General features: G+C 39.5%; 1 protein-coding gene across 1 annotated transcript in view; it reads left to right on the top strand.

Moving 5' to 3' along the window:
• Positions 1-18,030, top strand: part of CCDC191 (coiled-coil domain containing 191) — a 96,212-nt gene that overhangs the window by 14,957 nt on the left and 63,225 nt on the right. Inside the window, exons 5-7 of the mRNA XM_055427273.2 lie at positions 1,499-1,677; positions 3,410-3,633; positions 6,641-6,791. Coding sequence (XP_055283248.2) covers positions 1,499-1,677; positions 3,410-3,633; positions 6,641-6,791 — 554 coding nt within the window. The remainder of the gene's footprint in view (positions 1-1,498; positions 1,678-3,409; positions 3,634-6,640; positions 6,792-18,030) is intronic.

Below are 18,030 nucleotides of genomic sequence, written 5' to 3'. Positions count from 1 at the left end.
ACTTATAATTATGACTTTACTATATGCTGTTTCAAGAGACACCATCTAGAGTCAAAGACACAACCAGGTTGAAAGTAAAAGGATGGAAAAAGATGTACTATGCAAACAATAACCATAAAGGAGTGGCAGTAGCTTACTAATCTCAGAAAAAAATAAGCTCAAGATAAAAAATTGTTACTCAAGACAAGGAAGGACATTCTATGGTAATAAAAGGGTCAATCCATCAAGAAAACATAACAAGGATGAACATATGTATACCTAAAAAAAGAGCCCCAAAGTAAGTGAAGCACAAACTGACAAAATTAAAGGGAGTAATAGATCATTCAGAAATAACACTTGGCGACTTTAATACCCCATTTTTGATAATGCATGGAATTAAATAGAACATCATGAAAAATATTCAGTATCACTAGGCATTAGGAAAAAGCAAATTAAAATTACAATCAGTAACTACAATGAAACTATTAACATGGCTTAATTAAAAAACTGATCATACCAAGTCTTGGTAGGGATGTGGAGAAACTGGAGCACTCCTGCTGGTGAGCATGAGAAATTGTATAACCACTTTGGAAAATGGTTTGACAATTTCTTAAAAAGTTAAGCATGTGCTTATCATAGATCCAACCTTTCCACTCCTAGGCATTTTCCCAAGAGAAAAGAAGCCATATATTCGTACAAAGACTTGTACACAGATGTTAATGACAACTTTATTTGTAATAGCCAAAATCTGAAAAGAATCCAAATGTCTGTTCCAGATGAGAAAAATGAATTAATTGTGGTATGTCCATACAGTGGAATACTATTCAGCAGTAAAAAGGGGTACACTATGGATACAACAACATGAATTAACCTGAGAATAATTATACTGAATTTAAAAAAGCATGACCAAAAAGAATACATAGTATATAATTTAACTGATACCAAATTCTGGAAAACATAAACTAATCTTTTGGCAGAAAGCAGGGCTGGGATTATCTTTGGGATACAGCAGAGAGCATGGGAAGAAATTAGAGGAAGTGATTGCAGATCAGCATGAGGACCCTTTTGCAGCTGACAGACACGTTCATTATCTTGATTGTAATGATGTTTACTGGTATCTATGTATGTCAAAACTTACTGTAGACTTTAAATATTTACAAGTTTATTGTATGTTAGTTATACCACAGTAAAGCCTTTTTTAAAAAGAGCACTGGAGTCATCAAGGATGTTTAAATCCTTGTAATACAAATGTAAAAGTAGTATCTTTTAAATTTGGCAGCGAGGGAGTTAGTGACTTGGGTGAAGGCAGTTACTTATGAGCGGAGGTTTTTTCCTCTTAGTTGAAAGTAGGTGCTGAGGGTTGTACTCATCCAATTGGCATTATCAGTTACTATTTATTGAACTCACAGCTTTGTATTTTTATTGTACCAGGATTATTTATATAAATATGGAAATTATACTCAAATTTAAAAAATTTCTTTTGATTTTCCCTTTTTTGTTGTTGTTCTGTTTCCCCCAGATTTATGTGGTTATTTGGAGGAAGAAGATGAAAGTACCACTGTTCAAAAATTCATAGACCATCTGCTCCATAAAGACGTGGTGGATTCTGGGATATTGGAAGATCTTGGAATGAATGAAAACCAAGACAAGAAGCGGCAGAAGGATCCCCGTCTTACCATGGAGATGAGACATAAGCAGGTGGGAGGGAAAAGCAAAATTAAAATGGATAACAGGAAGCAATCTTGGTGTAACACATTTAATAGGCTTAAATAAAGACTTAGGCTTTATTGTGAAAAAGGGTGCCATCTGTGGTTTGCTTAGAAAGAATAAAAATAAAATATAAGAACTTCAGAAGAAAAATAATGCTCATAAACTGAGGATAGGAAACAATTTAAGAAAACCAAAAAGAGGAATAACTGATTTTGACCAAGAGAGTGGTGAGCTAAGCTTTATTAGTCTGGATGTGGTACTTCCTATTATAAATATGTAGATTGAGTTTTGCTTGAATTTGGTTTTTGAATTGCAGTGTCAAGATATTAATGTCACGAATATTCTGGTGAATGTTATAATGATAATTCTTTTCTAGACAGTGGAAAAATTTACTCATTTTGTGATTATAATTTGAAAGGGAGGACAGAGCTGAATTAAATCTAGTTCATCTGTTTTGAATTAGAAAGGCATATGGGAACTTTCTTTTCTCCAAAGGGAATAGTAGATTATAGGAAAAAGATTCATCTCAACACTTTGTAGAGGAGCTTCAGGAAGGCAGAATGACCAGGTCATTTCCACATGTCCAGAACCAAAACCAGACTAGAATTAATGTCTGTATGTGTGTTTGCTGTCTTTTTGTAATACTGAATTTCTGATTACTTTAAACCATAAGTTATGCTGAAGCAGCACTAAAGATGTTAGAGAAACTGGGGTAGGATTTATGATGAAAGATCGGGAAATGGTTCATTAAGAGCCGTTAGCTAGAAGTCTTATCACAACTGGAGAATAAGATAAGGGTCAAGTTAAGTGAAACAGAAAGGAAAGGACCACTCTTTAATTCATAGTTAGTTAAGCCTCGAAAGAATTAATGAATTTGAAAAAAAAATGATTGTGCTTATTCAGAAATGTCTGTGAAGTTCATGATTTTGATTTCCAAATAAGATCCAGAATCACTGACAAATTTAAATAAAGGTAGAACTGAATAAAAGGTCATGATGTTTCTGAAGTTAGTAAATCACTGTTCTAGCCTTTACAAAGTAGCCTATCAAAAATACCCTTCAGTTCAGTTCAGTCGCTCAGTTGTGTCCGACTCTCTGCGACCCCATGAATCATAGCACGCCAGGCCTCCCTGTCCATCACCAACTCCCGGAGTTCACTCAAACTCATGTCCACAGAGTTGGTGATGCCATCCAGCCATCTCATTCTCTGTCGTCCCCTCCTCCTCCCGCCCCCAATCCTTCCCAGCATCAGAGTCTTTTCCAGTGAGTCAACTCGTTGCATGAGGTGGCCAAAGTATTGGAGTTTCAGCTTTAGCATCAGTCCTTCCAATGAACACCCTTATCCTTTCTTAAATTATAATTAGCGTACAGAGCCTAAATAAATAATAGTAATGTACACCTTGGAAGATCTTACGGATAGGAAATCATTACTAAACAAGAATTCAGAACTTGGCATGCAACCCATTCGATTTCAACTTTCTTCATGGTGCAGATAATTCCCAAATTGTCTGGGGTCGTCTTTCCTGACTTCATTTAAAACTTTGTATTGGCCATTACCCAGTAAACAAATGAACTTCCCCTCTTTTTCTGATAAACAATGGGGTTCTGGGCCAGCATGTTTCAAAGTAGTTGTATTCTGAACTTCAAAATGTGTTCTTAGGTTTTGCATATCCCTTTCTACTTGAAAGGCTGCATCTCAACCTTGATGTATTCTCTTGAAGGTAAAAGAAAATCGCTTAAGACGTGAGAAAGAACTGGAGCGCCAGAGAATTGAAAACACCCTGAAAAAATCGGCCTTCTTAGAGGCTCAGTATCTGGTGCAAGAAGAGAAGAAAAGGAAGGTTCTAGAGGCCAAGAGAGAGGAGGAGGAGATTCAAAGGGAGATGGTAAAGCTGCGGAGGGAGATAATTGAGAGGCGACGCACAGTGGAAGAAGCATGGAAAACGTAAGCCAGCCGTGATAAGCAGCGTGAAGTTTCTTGTTTAAGCAGTCATTTTGGAAGTACTCTAAAGTTCTCTAAAATGTACCAACAATGCAATAACAGGACACAAAAGAGAAAGCACCCAGTATTCCACCATCTTAACAAGTTAGCTGTTTCCCTTTTTCCATGTTTCCACCTGCTCTTGGTTCCTTTAGGTACTGAATTGCAACCATAAAATACATTTAATTTGTCTTTCTGCTTGTTGTAATTACCACATGGCCTGGAGTCCTAAGGTCTGTATTTCACTCCATTGAGTTCCTGTACCATAATTTATGTAATGACCTCCACTCCTCATACTGGTAAGCATTTCGGCTAATTTCAGATCTTTCACCAGTACGTAGTTCAGTGAGCATCCTTAAGCATAGAGTGTTTTCATTCTTTTGAATTATGTTCTTAGATGTGTAATTACTGAGTTAAATGGTGTAGACTTTTATGACTCTTGAAACATTGCCTAATTCATTTCCCAATGAGTTGTACTTATTTACATGATTGCTGGCAGTGGGCTCCACTCAGCATTAGGGGAGGTCATCACTTTCAATATTTTTACACTTCTAATAGGTATCCTGTGGGTTAGGTTGCCTCTGTTTGTGTACCTAAATGTTTTTAAGGTTGAAAATGTTTTCTTATACACATTTACCAATTTTGTCTCATTCTGTTGTGAATTGCCTCAGTGTCCAATCTTCAGATAATCATACAGAGTCACCGTGGCCTTACTGCCACTGATAAAGAAAAAAAATATCTGACAAAAGAGGGAAATCAAAATAGTCCTCACAGGATGTAGCACTGTTGTGTGTCTTCAGGCAGAGAATGAGCTTCATAAATGAAATTACTAACATATTTATTCTGATAAACAGCACTGATGCATAAACTGCAGTAGCCTAAGGACAACATGCCCGAAGTGCCTCAATACTCGAACCAAGAGGCCAGGAAGACCTATTAGATAATCCCTTCCACCCCCATCCACCTATGCAGCTTTTCCCCTGTGTTCCTGATTGCTCTCATCCCACCCAATTTAAAACAGCTCAGCAGTGGACATGCGTTTCATTCTTTCAAGTGCCAGGCTCAGGCCTCCTCCAGTTGCCCTTCCTTTTAGAAAGCAATCACCAGTGTTTTAGTGAGTTCTTGCTAAGGTCAGCCTTGCTCTTCAGATTGCTCTCAAGCCCTGACAAATCTAGGCTGACCTAAAATAAATTGTGAAAACAACATTTGATGGTAGCCAGAAGCTCTGCTCACAGTGGGCACTCCACAGACGTTCATTCACCAGATATTTCTCTTAAAAGTTAAAAGCTTATCCACGGATATAGTGAGACAAGGAACATGCAGTCCTTCTAGGTGGACAAACTGATTTAAACGTTCCAGAAAGCAATTTGGCAATAAACTATAAGAGCCATGAAAAATGTTATTCTCACTTGACCTGGAAATTCCAGTCCTAGGAAAACTACCTTAAGTAAATAAGCAGAAATCCAAATATTTATACACAAAGATAGTGAAAATAACATTATTTATAGTAATAAATATTGGAGAAATTAATAAATACTGGTTGTACAATGAAACAGCACTGACATGTTATCAGTGTTTTTTTCTGGGTAGAGATATGTAAGGCGAACGTGCTGACCACTACACTATGGAAATGTTGCGTGGGTAGAAATATGGATGTCCTTTATACCTCTCCAATTTTTCACAGCGAGCAGATACTGCTTTCATAACAGATACATATTTTGATGTTATTTTTAAAAATTAGATCCATGGTATTAATATTAGAACTGTGTTTCTTTTAATGCCCACTGTGATCTGCCTGTAACTATCTAATATAACACTGTTATGGCATTAGTAAGTTGGGAAAGTCAGTAAAATGTTATTGTTGGTAGGGCTTTTTAATTTATTTGTAAAGTAGCCTAAATCTGTTCCGTTGAATAGTTTCAAAAGTGTCTTCTCTAAGAGGTTTATTAATTACAAAGGGAAAAATAGCAACTTTACACTGGAAGAGCTACCTTAACCAAGTGATGGTTCATATCCCCAGTAATAAGATATAACTTTGTGTGCTCCCATAGGATATATGATAATTAATGAATAAATATCTTTAGATTATTGTGGCATCCCTCTCTCAATTTGAGTTTCCACAACTGTAAAGTGAAATTCAGCGAGACTAGGTGACTCTCCAGAGTTTTCACAGCTGGTTGTGGCAGAGCCCATGAATCCTGATTCCTGGCAGATGCTATCTCTACTACATCACTGATAAAATGTATACCTTATACACTTACACATACCTGTACAGTTTGATACTCTACAATAAGAAGGCAATGGTTAAGAGCTGGCTTGGATTGGTGAGGGTAAAGGGATTACCTGGATGAGAAAGAAAAGATAGGTGGGTGAGCAAGAGAGAACCAGAAATTTGAGCAACTTATCTCACAGTTACTAAGAGATTCTTGTTAACTTCCCTGAGGTCCTTATCCTCTTTGTTATTATGTTCTATTTTTTCTCTTTTCAGTTATTTTTAAATTAATATAAATTTCATTCTCTCCTTATTCAGGATCACCTGATTCTTTTATTATTTTTCTTCCTAGAAACCTTGTAAAAGCCTTATGATAAAAATCTCACTCCTTTCTTACCTGAGGGTCCTGTTTTATCTCCTCTTGTGAGGAGAGAGAGAACTCATGTCTATATCAGAGGATATCTAATGGTTGTTATCTCTCAAATTTTGATCAAGGTATTATTCAATGTTAAACTCAATGAATATACTTTACTAAAATTTATATAAGGTTTTCTGCTTTGCAGAATACATTATAACAATGTTATTTCATTTAACTGTATTTTATAAAAGAATAAACTAACTCAGAAAACTCACTCTGTAATTTTAGGCCCAGATCTAAAATTCTCTATCTTCTGATGGAAAATTCAGTGTTCACTTCACTGTGATAGATTCTAATTAAGTCTATTGTTCATACATGTAGTTTTTAATTGTTATTAATAGAGAGAAGAAGAAGCAAGAAAATTCTCCAAAAATTCCAGAGAAAGGCATGTTTCAAAGTGTTCATATTCTTATGGATGAAGAAAAAATGGCAAAAGAAAGAAAGAAGAAGCTGAAAGAGTTATTAATACAAACTTTCAAGGAAGATCACCAGGTAGGAATTGTAACATCTCTTTATTCAGCATTCTACAGCGTAAATGACAAAGGGCTCCATCAGAGATGTGACAGTGTAACACTGAGCCCAACTGAGCCTTGTTACAAATAGCAGAACTGCCCACACCATTTGCTCTGTGCTACCAACTGACTTAGTACATAAGGGAGCATTTTGATCTCTCATTCAGGGGCTATTCTTACGTCCTCTCTGTGATCCTGAGAAATTGGGGTATGAATTTGGGATGTCTTTCTAAATTACCCTTTTTGGAGTAGTGTGTGAGTACTAAGTAGATCTCTGGCAGTTTGCAAGCATAGCTTCCACTTTGACAGTCTCATAGACCAACTTTTATTCAGAAGAATTATTCAGAAAGTCACTTGCCTTTTGGTAGCTCAAGTCCTGAGCAGTAACATATTGGTGCTTCTGCTTGTAATGCGCGTGTTGTATTTTGCTCTTCTATCACTTTCTTGAGTTCCACTTTTTGTAAAATTAACTGGCCAATTTTTTATTGACTACTGAGCATCCTCCCCAGGTTATTTAAACAAATATTTTTCAGTGAAGTAGGATAAAAAGCAATATAAAATTGGGACTTACAGTGTTTCAGGTAAAAAGAATTCCTTGGAACATTTTTAAATGAGGTCTCATAAGAAAAGACAAATACCTATCTTTTATGTCTCCAACAACAGCCACCCCATGGCCTTGGGCATTGATGAAATTCAGTGAAAGTTGATGGAATGAATGTACAAATGAATGGATTTAACAAGTGAAAAGAATGTCAGGAGGAGATTTCGGGAGCTTGATAAATGTTGTTTAGTCACTAAGTCATGTCCGACTCTTAGCGACCTTGTTGACTGTAGCCCGCCAGGCTCCTCTGTCCATGGGATTGCCCAGGCAACAATACTGGATTGGGTTGCCATTTCCTTCTCCAGGGGATATTCTCTATCCAGGGGTTGAACCTGTGTCTCCTGCTTAGCAGGCAGATTCTTTACTCCTGAGCCACCTGGAAGCCTTAGGATAAGACTAAAAAGGCCCCAGAAATCAATAACAGGCATTTGGATATGACATGGATAACTAAGATACGAGGGGGAAAATAAAGTAGTCAAAGCAATTCTTTAAAAAAAAAGAGCTAGACATGTTTGATGGCAACATTTTAGACTGTCAGGCAAGAAGTCATAACTATTCAAACACAGAACAACAAGAGTTTGGCCAGAGTTTTGGCTTTAGGAATAGGCAGAGAAAAGCACAGTAGGAGGAAATATTAAGAGTTGGGATTAACATTTTGGGAAAGATTGGCAAAGACTGTTCAATGCTGTGTCCTCCATGAGATGAATGGAGTTAATATGTCCTCCTGCAGTAACAGTTCAGATTTCTGAAAGCAAATTGGAAAGGAACTAAGTGTAGAGGGGGCTATCTTAAGAGGACATAAGGGCAAAGGGCCATGCTTTCTTCCAGCCAGTGAGAGATGGATAAGATGTGTGTTTCCCATAAGATTATTTTTTAATTTTATCCAAGTCCAACTATGCAAGAAGTGATACAGTCATCCATTGGTATTCACAGAGGGATTGGTCCAGGATCCCAAGTATATACCAAAATCTGTAGATGCTGTAATCCCTTATACAAAATAGTGTGGTATTAGGTAAGGGTCGGACACGACTGAGCGACTTCACTTTCACTTTTCACTTTCACGCATTGGAGAAGGAAATGGCAACCCACTCCAGTGTTCTTGCCTGGAGAATCCCAGGGACAGGGGAGCCTGGTGGGCTTCCGTCTATGGGGTCACACAGAGTCGGACACGACTGAAGTGACTCAGCAGCAGCAGCAGCAGCATGTAACCTATTCACATACTCCTGTGTGCTTTAAATCATCTCTGGATTACTTAGAACACCTATGTAAAAATAAGCTTAGCTTAGCTTAAGTCACTCAGTCATGTCCGACTCTCTGCGACCCCGTGGACTGTAGCTTACCAGGCTACTACGTCCGTGGGATTCTCCAGGCAAGAGTACTGCAGAACCTGCATTAAGTAGAGTCCAGGAGACCAGCAGGGGGAGCTTTCATGCCCTGTGACAGTTAAGTTCAGTTCAGTTCAGTCGCTCAGTCATGTCTGACTCGTTGCGACCCCATGAATCATAGCACTCCAGGCCTCCCTGTCCATCACCAACTCCCGGAGTTCACTCACACTCATGTCCATCGAGTCGGTGATGCCATCCAGTCATCTCATTCCCTGTCATCCCCATCTCCTCCCACCCCCAATTCCTCCTAGCATCAGGCTCTTTTCCAGTGCGTCAACTCGTTGCATGAGGTGGCCAAAGTATTGGAGTTTCAGCTTTAGCATCAGTCCTTCCAATGAACACCCAGGATTAATCTCCTTTAGAATGGACTAGTTGGATCTCCTTGCAGTCCAAGGGACTCTCAAGAGTCTTCTCCAGCACCACAGATCAAAAGCATCAATTCTTCGGCGATCAGCTTTCTTCACAGTCCAACTCTCACATCCATACATGACCACGGGAAAAACCATAGCCTTGACTAGATGGACCTTGGTTGGCAAAGTAATGTCTCTGCTTTTTAATATGCTATCTAGGCTGGTCATAACTTTCCTTCCAAGGAGTAAGCGTCTTTTAATTTCCTGGCTGCGATCAGCATCCACAGTAATTTTGGAGCCCCAAAAAATAAAGTCTGACACTGTTTCCACTGTTTCCCCATCTATTTCCCATGAAGTGATGGGACCAGATGCCATGATCTTAGTTTTCTGAATGTTGAGCTTCAAGCCGACCTTTTCATTCTCTTTCACTTTCATCAAGAGGCCTTTGAGTTCCTCTTCACTTTCTGCCATAAAGGTGGTATCATCTGCATATCTGAGGTTATTGATATTTCTCCCTGCAATCTTGATTCCAGCTTGTGCTTCTTCCAGCCCAGTGTTCCTCATGATGTACTCTGCATATAAGTTAAATAAGCAGGGTGACAATATACAACCTTGACATACTCCTTTTCCTATTTGGAACCAGTCTGTTGTTCCATGTCCAGTTCTAACTGTTGCTTCCTGACCTGCATACAGGTTTCTCAAGAGGCAGGTCAGGTGGTCTGGTATTCCCATCTCTTTCAGAATGTTCCACAGTTTATTGTGATCCACACAGTCAAAGGCTTTGGCATAGTCAATGAAGCAGAAATAGATGTTTTTCTGGAACTCTCTTGCTTTTTCCATGATCCAGCGGATGTTGGCAATTTGATCTCTGGTACCTCTGCCTTTTCTAAAACCTGCTTGAACATCTGGAAGTTCACGGTTCACATATTGCTGAAGCCAGGCTTGGAGAATTTTGAGCATGACTTTACTAGCGTGTGAGATGAGTGCAACTGTGCGGTAATTTGAGCATTCTTTGGCATTCCCTTTCTTAGGGATTGGAATGAAGACTGACCTTTTCCAGTCCTGTGGCCACTGCTGAGTTTTCCAAATTTGCTGGCATATTGAGTGCAGCACTTTCACAGCATCATCTTTCAGGATTTGAAATAGCTCAACTGGAATTCCATCACCTCCACTAGCTTTGTTCGTAGTGATGCTTTCTAAGGCCCACTTGACTTCACATTCCAAGATGTCTGGTTCCAGGTGAATGATCACGCCATCGTGATTATCTTCGTCGTGAAGATCTGTTTTGTACAGTTCTTCTGTGTATTCTTGCCAGCTCTTCTTAATATCTTCTGCTTCTGTTAGGTCCATACCATTTCTGTCCTTTATCGAGCCCATCTTTGCATGACATGTTCCCTTGATATCTCTAATTTTCTTGAAGAGATCTCTTGTTTTTCCTATTCTGTTGTTTTCCTCTATTTCTTTGCATTGATCGCTGAGGAAGGCTTTCTTATCTCTCCTTGCTATTCTTTGGAACTCTGCATTCAGATGCTTATATCTTTCCTTGTCTCCTTTGCTTTTCGCTTCTCTTCTTTTCACAGCTATTTGTAAGGCTTCCTCAGACAGCCATTTTGCTTTTTTGCATTTCTTTTCCATGGGGATGGTCTTGGTCCCTGTCTCCTGTATAATGTCACGAACCTCCATCCAGAGTTCATCAGGCACTCTATCTATCAGATCTAGTCCCTTAAATCTATTTCTCACTTCCACTGTATAATCATAAGGGATTTGATTTAGGTCATATCTGAATGGTCTAGTGGTTTTCCCTACTTTCTTCAATTTAAGTCTGAATTTGGCAATAAGGAGTTCATGATCTGAGCCACAGTCAGCTCCTGGTCTTGTTTTTGCTAACTGTATAGAGCTTCTCCATCTTTGGCTGCAAAGAATATAATCAATCTGATTTTGGTGTTGACCATCTGGTGATGTCCATGTGTAGAGTCTTCTCTTGTGTTGCTGGAAGAGGGTGTTTGCTATGACTAGTGTGTTCTCTTGGCAAAATTCTATTAGCCCTGCTTCATTTCGTGCTCCAAGGCCAAATTTGCCAGTTACTCCAGGTGTTTCTTGACTTCCTACTTTTGCCATCCAGTCCCCTATAATGAAAAGGACATCTTTTTTGGGTGTTAGTTCTAAAAGGTCTTGTAGGTCTTCATAGAACCGTTCAACTTCGGCTTCTTCAGCATTACTGGTTGGGGCATAGACTTGGATTACTGTAATATTGAATGGTTTGCCTTGGAAACGAACAGAAATCATTATGTCGTTCTTAAGATTGCATCCGAGTACTGCATTTCGGACTCTTTTGTTGACCATGATGGCTACTCCATTTCTTCTAAGGGATTCCTGCCCACAGTAGTAGATATAATGGTTATCTGAGTTAAATTCCCCCATTCCAGTCCATTTTAGTTCACTGATTCCTAGAATGTCGACGTTCACTCTTGTCATCTCCTGTTTGACCACTTCCAATTTGCCTTGATTCATAGACCTAACATTCCAGGTTCCTATGCAATATTGCTCTTTACATCGGACCTTGTTTCTATCACCAGTCACATCCACAACTGGGTATTTGTTTCGCTTTAGCTCCATCCCTTCATTCTTTCTGGAGTTATTTCTCCACTGATCTCCAGTAGCATACTGGGCACCTACCGACCTGGGGAATTCCTCATTCAGTATCCTATCATTTTGCCTTTTGATACTGTTCATGGGGTTCTCAAGGCAAGTATACTGAAGTGATTTGCCATTCCCAGAGCCCAAAGAAGATAAACCATTTCCTGGCAAGAACTGAGCCAATGAAAAGCCATGAACTCTGCTTACTATTGGGGTTTGATCCCTGGGTCAGAAGGATCCCCTGGAGAAGAGAACGGCTACCCATTCCAATATTCTTGCTTGGGAAATCCCATGAACAGAGGAGCCTGGGGGACTACAGTCCATGGGGTCGTACAGTCAGACACGGCTGAACGACTAACACTTTCACCTTGACTGCTTACTACAGCAGTCAACATAATCTACCCAACATAATCTTCCCCTCTGTAAGAGTTCTCCCCTTGCTATGAAAGAACTTGAACATGGCTCACCATGGGTACAGATCCCGAATTACAGTTCTCTACTGATTCCAAATAAACCCAGAGTTTGCTGGAATAATACTTGGCAGTCTGTTTGTTCCAGGTCAACACCTTATACAGTATAAATGCTATGTAAATAGTTGTAAATACAATTTAACTGCTATGTAAATAGTTTCCAGCATAGCAAATCAAGTTTTGCTTTTTGAAACTTTCTGGAATTTTTTTTTTTCCCAAGTATTTTCTGTCCACAGTTGGTTGAATCCATAGCTGTATTGCCTGGGGATACAGAGGGCTGACTGTATATATTTCATAAAGAAGTGCTAGGTATGAATTCTAGATACATACAAAGAGTTTTATAAAATTAGTGGCCTACTGAAACAAATTACTCAACTTTAAAAGGGTCAGATGGTATATTTTAAAATGAGACAATAAATGATCTATACTTTGCCACAGACTCTGCTTGATTTGAACATATATTTTTGAGTCTTTGTTTTGAAATAATTTTAGACATGCAGAAAAATTGCAAAAAATAGTACACGGAGTTCCTGAATACCCTTCACCCAGCTTTCCTCAATGTTAACATCTTATGTAACTGTAGTACAATTATCAAAACTAGGAAATTAACATTGGTAAAATGCCATTAAGTACAATAAGCAAGACTTATTATAATGTCACCTATTTTTCCACCAATGTCCTTTTTCTGCTTCAGGACTTCATTTGTAATTTTTTGCTGCAGTTGCTTGCTATGTCTCCTTAGTCTCCTCCTGTTTGTGGTTATTCTCCAGGGTTCCCTTGTCTTTTATGACTTTGACATTCTTGAAGAGTATTGGTCAAGTATTTTGTAGAATGCCTCTCAATTTGAGGTTTTTCTGAATCTCTTCTTAGATTGAGATTATGCATAGTTGGTGATAACACAATAAGAAATGATGCTAGACCACTCTCAGTATGATATCAGTTCAGTTCAGTCGCTCAGTCGTGTCCAACTGTGCAGCCCCGTGAACCGCAGCATGCCAGGCCTCCCTGTCCATCACCAACTCCTGGAGTTCACCCAAACTCATGTCCACTGAGTTGGTGATGCCATCCAACCATCTCATCCTCTGTTGTCCACTTCTTCTCCTGCCCTCAATCTTTCCCAGCATCAGGGGCTTTTCAAATGAGTCAGCTCTTCGCATCAGGTGGCCAAAGGATTGGAATTTCAGCTTCAACATCAGTCCTTCCAATGAACACCAGAGACTGGATCTCCTTTAGAATGGACTGGTTGGATCTCCTTGCAGTCCAAGGGACTCTCAAGAGTCTTCTTCAACACCACAGTTCAAAAGCATCAATTTTTCGGAGCTCAGCTTTCTTTATAATCCAACTCTCACATCCATACATGACCACTGGAAAAACCATAGCCTTGACTAGACGGACCTTGGTTGGCAAAGTAATGTCTCTGCTTTTTAATATGCTGTCTAGCTTGGTCGTAACTTTCCTTCCAAGGAGTAAGCGTCTTTTACTTTCATGGCTGCAATCACCATCTGCAGTGATTTTGGAGCCCCAAAAAAGTCAGCCACTGTTCCAACTGTTTCCCTATGTTTGTCATGACGTGATGGGACCAGATGCCATGATCTTAGTTTTCTGAATGTTGAGCTCTAAGCCAACTTTTTCACTCTCCTCTTTCACTTTCATCAAGAGGCTTTTTAGTTCCTCTTCACTTTCTGCCATAAGGGTGGTGTCATCTGCATATCTGAGGTTATTGAGATTTCTCCCGGCAATCTTGATTCCAGCTTGTGCTTCACCTATCTGTATCAGTGTGGACTTGAGGATATTTACTTGATCCTTTGGATTATATTCTAATATTATTGTTTACTTTGTTTTTCAAATTGTTCTAATCTTGGCCACTGGGGACTCTTTCTGGTTGATTCCTTTGCCCTTTCAAAGTCCTTTCTTTCTGGCACCATAGGATATTCCAAGTTCATGTTATATTTTCCCTGCCCTAACCCTGAAACCAACCACTTCTAGTTGGAACCCTACTTCCATTTGTTGGAGAATATTTAGAAACCAAGATCTGGTTACTAGCTGTGCTCACTGCTACTAGGATATCATGTTTTCTGGGCCCTCTTGGCAGACAGATCTGGGAAATCGATGTACATATACTAACCTACACATACACGTGCATTATATTTTTTTCTGTGTCTGTCTATATGTATGCATGTTAAAATCCACTAGTTCATACTGAAACATCCAGTTCTGGTACAACAACACAGAGGACATGCTCTTCTTCCCGTCCTTATTTGTAACTTTTTCTGTATCTATCTGTCTGTATATTAAAATAATTGTAATAACTTCAACCCTAGTCCAGCATCATAGGTTTTAGTGTAGCTTTCCCCCTTGCTTGTTTATACCTGGAACTTATTATCTAAAATATATTCATTTAGCCCTTGTTGTTGTTCAGTCTCTGAGTCATGTCCGACTCTTTGCACACCCATGGACTGCAGCATGCCAGGTTTTCCTGTCCTTCACTATCTCTCGGAGTTTATTCAAACTCATGTCCATTGAGTCAGGGGTGCCATCCAACCATCTCATAATCTGTCACCCTCTTCTCCTCTGCCCTCAATTTTTCTCACCATCAGGGTCTTTTCCAATGAGTTGGCTCTTCATGTCAGATGGCCAAAGTATTGGAGCTTCAGCTTTAGCAATAGTCCTTCCAATGAATATTCGGGGTTGATTTCCTTTAGGATTGATTGGTTTGACCTCTGTGCATTCCAAGGGACTCTTAGGAGTCTTCTCCAGCACCACAATTCGAAAGCATCAATTATTTTAAACTGTTTTATTTTTTAATTATTTTATTTTAAATTATTTAAAACTATTTTAGTCCTAGTATACTATAAAAATAGTTTTAGAATTGGTAACCTATACTTCTGAGGAAACATTTACTGGCTACTGTGTATATTTATACAGCTATTTTTGTTTTCAGCCTTATTCAGCCAAAATTGTTTTCCAAAGTTACCTAGGTTGTTTCTTTTCTTCCCCTTCCCCTTTCGTATGATTATGTTATTCATGTGCTTTATTGTCAGTGAACCTCTTCATTTCAATTGTTCCAGTGGATGTAGGAAAACTGAGACATGGGGGAAAAGCCACTGACCAGACTCCTCAGGCTTTTACATAGACTTGACTGAAAATTATGGGACTTGATGGGATGGCCCCTGGTAGCGCCACCAGAGTTAGCAGGTCCTCTGGGCTCATTATGTTGGTTTCTAGCCTGGCTCTGAAGGAGCCCAAGGCTGCCCTTGGGTAATGATGCTTGGATACTCAGCAGCCTAAATATGACCACAATCTAAAAAGGGGGAAACTGCCTACCTGGCTTGCAGTGAACAGAGAGATAGCAGGAAGCTGTTGTCAGCACCCTCCAAACGGTTCACTAGCAAACTCAATAGCAAGCTAAGTAATTTGCAGGAAGACTTCAAAGAATCTGTTTCTCAGGGTTGCTCTAGTTCAGGCTCTTTTAACTCCTATATTCTTTGTGCTTTGACTCTGGCTTCTGTTTTTACCCCCAGACAATTTCTTAACATCACATTTGGGCCACATTATTTAATAGGAGACTCTGAGAGAAACAGAACAGGCTGTCTTACCAATACACAAGCTCAGGGGTAGCACTGTTCATACCTCTTTCCCACCCATTTTAGTACCAGGTCTTTTTATGTTGTCAAAACACTTATTTTTATATAGAAACTTTCTACTTCTACCCTATCCTACTTTCTCTTTGATCTTGCAGTGAAATCTCTTGGGGAGATTCAGCAATCCACATGTCATTGCTAATTAGCAGAAACAACAAGGGATTAACTATGAAATTCTTACACTGTTTAGCAAGTGCCCTTCTTAATTCTCACCCAGTTCTGAAATGCATTTTATGTTTTCTTCAGATAAGCAAATCTATGATCCTTCCTGCATGTAAAAGATGAAGAAAACAAAGAAGAATGGGGTGACACTCACTAAATCTTAAATCTAGGGGCGAGGGTTTTGGTTTGTTTATTTAAATATCTCCGTTAGAGGATAAGATAACGACCTAAAGGAGGCATCGTCGATGTTATGGTTGTGACATCAGTTCAGGTCAGTCACTCAGTCGTGTCCGACTCTTTGCGACCCCATGGACTGCAGCACGCCAGGTCTCCCTGTCTATCACCAACTCTTGGAGCTTACTCAAACTCATGTCCACGAGTCAGTGATGCCGTCCAACCATCTCATCCTCTGTCGTCCCCTCTCCTCCTGCCTTCAGTCTTTCCCAGCATCAGGGTCTTTTCAAATGAGTCAGCTCTTTGCATCAAGTGGCCAGAGTATTGCAGTTTCAACTTCAACATCAGTCCTTCCAATGAACACCCAGGACTGATCTCCTTTAGAATGGACTGGTTGGATCTCCTTGCAGTCCAAGGGACTCTCAAGAGTCTTCTCCAACACCACAGTTCAAAAGCATCAATTCTTCGGAGCTCAGATTTCTTTATAGTCCTACTCTCACATCCATACATGACCACTGGAAAAACCATAGCCTTGACTAGGTGGACCTTTGGTGACAAAATAATGTCTCTGCTTTTTAATATGCTGTAGGTTGATCATAACTTTTCTCCCAAGGAGCAAGCATCTTTTAATTTCATGGCTGCAGTCACCATCTGCAGTGATTTTGGAGCCCAAAAAAATAAAGTCTGACACTGACTCCACTGTTTTTCCATCTGTTTCCCATGAAGTGATGGGACCAGATGCCATGATCTTTGTTTTCTGAATGTTGAGCTTCAAGCCAACCTTTTCACTCTCCTCTTTCACTTTCATCAAGAGGCTCTTTGGTTCTTATTCACTTTCTGCCATAAGGGTGGTGTCATCTGCATATCTGAGGTTATTGATAATTCTCCCGGCTGTCTTGATTCCAGCTTGTGCTTCATCCATTCCAGCATTTCTCATGATGTACTCTGCACATAAGTTAAATAAGCAGGGAGACAAGATACAACCTGACATACTCCTTTCCCGATTTAGAACCAGTCTGTTGTTCCATGTCCAGTTCTAACTGTTACTTCTTGATCTGCATACAGATTTCTCAGAAGGCAGGTCAGGTGGTCTGATATTCCCCTCTCTTTAAGAATTTTCCACAGTCTGTAGTGATTCACACAGTTAAAAGCATAGTCAATACAGCAGAAGTAGATGTTTTTCTTGCACTCTCTTGCTTTTTTGATGATCCAGCGGATGTTGGCAGTTTGATCTCTGGTTCCTCTGCCTTTTCTAAATCCAGCTTGAATATCTGGAAGTTCACTGTTCATGTACTGTTGAAGCCTGACTTGGAGAATTTTGAGCATACTAGCGTGTGATATGAGTGCAATTGCGCAGTAGATTGAGCATTCTTTGGCATTGCCTTTCTTTGGGATTGGAATGAAAACTGACTTTTTCCAGTCCTGTGGCCACTGCTGAGTTTTCCAAATTTGCTTGCATATTGAGTGTAGCACTTTCACAGCATCATCTTTTAGGATTTGAAATAGCTCAACTGAAATTCCATCACCTCCTCTAGCTTTGTTCCTAGTGATGCTTCCTAAGGCCCATTTGACTTCGCATTCCAGGATGTCTGGCTCTAGGTGGCGTGATAATCACGCCATCGTGATTATCTAGATCATGAAGATCTTTTTTGTACAGTTCTTCTGTGTATTCTTGCCACCTCTTCTTAATATCTTCTGCTTCTATTAGGTTCATACCATTTCTGTCCTTTATTGTTCCCATCTTTGCATGAAATGTTCCCTTGGTATCTCTTAATTCTCTTGAGATCTCTAGTCTTTCC

Source organism: Moschus berezovskii, chromosome 1 (genome assembly GCF_049115385.1).
Source record: "Moschus berezovskii isolate FMDL1 chromosome 1, NW_MosBer_1.0, whole genome shotgun sequence".
In the NCBI taxonomy this organism is placed as follows: domain Eukaryota; kingdom Metazoa; phylum Chordata; class Mammalia; order Artiodactyla; family Moschidae; genus Moschus; species Moschus berezovskii.
Note: the sequence above shows the minus strand (reverse complement) of the source record. Positions and strands in the feature narration are given on the sequence as shown.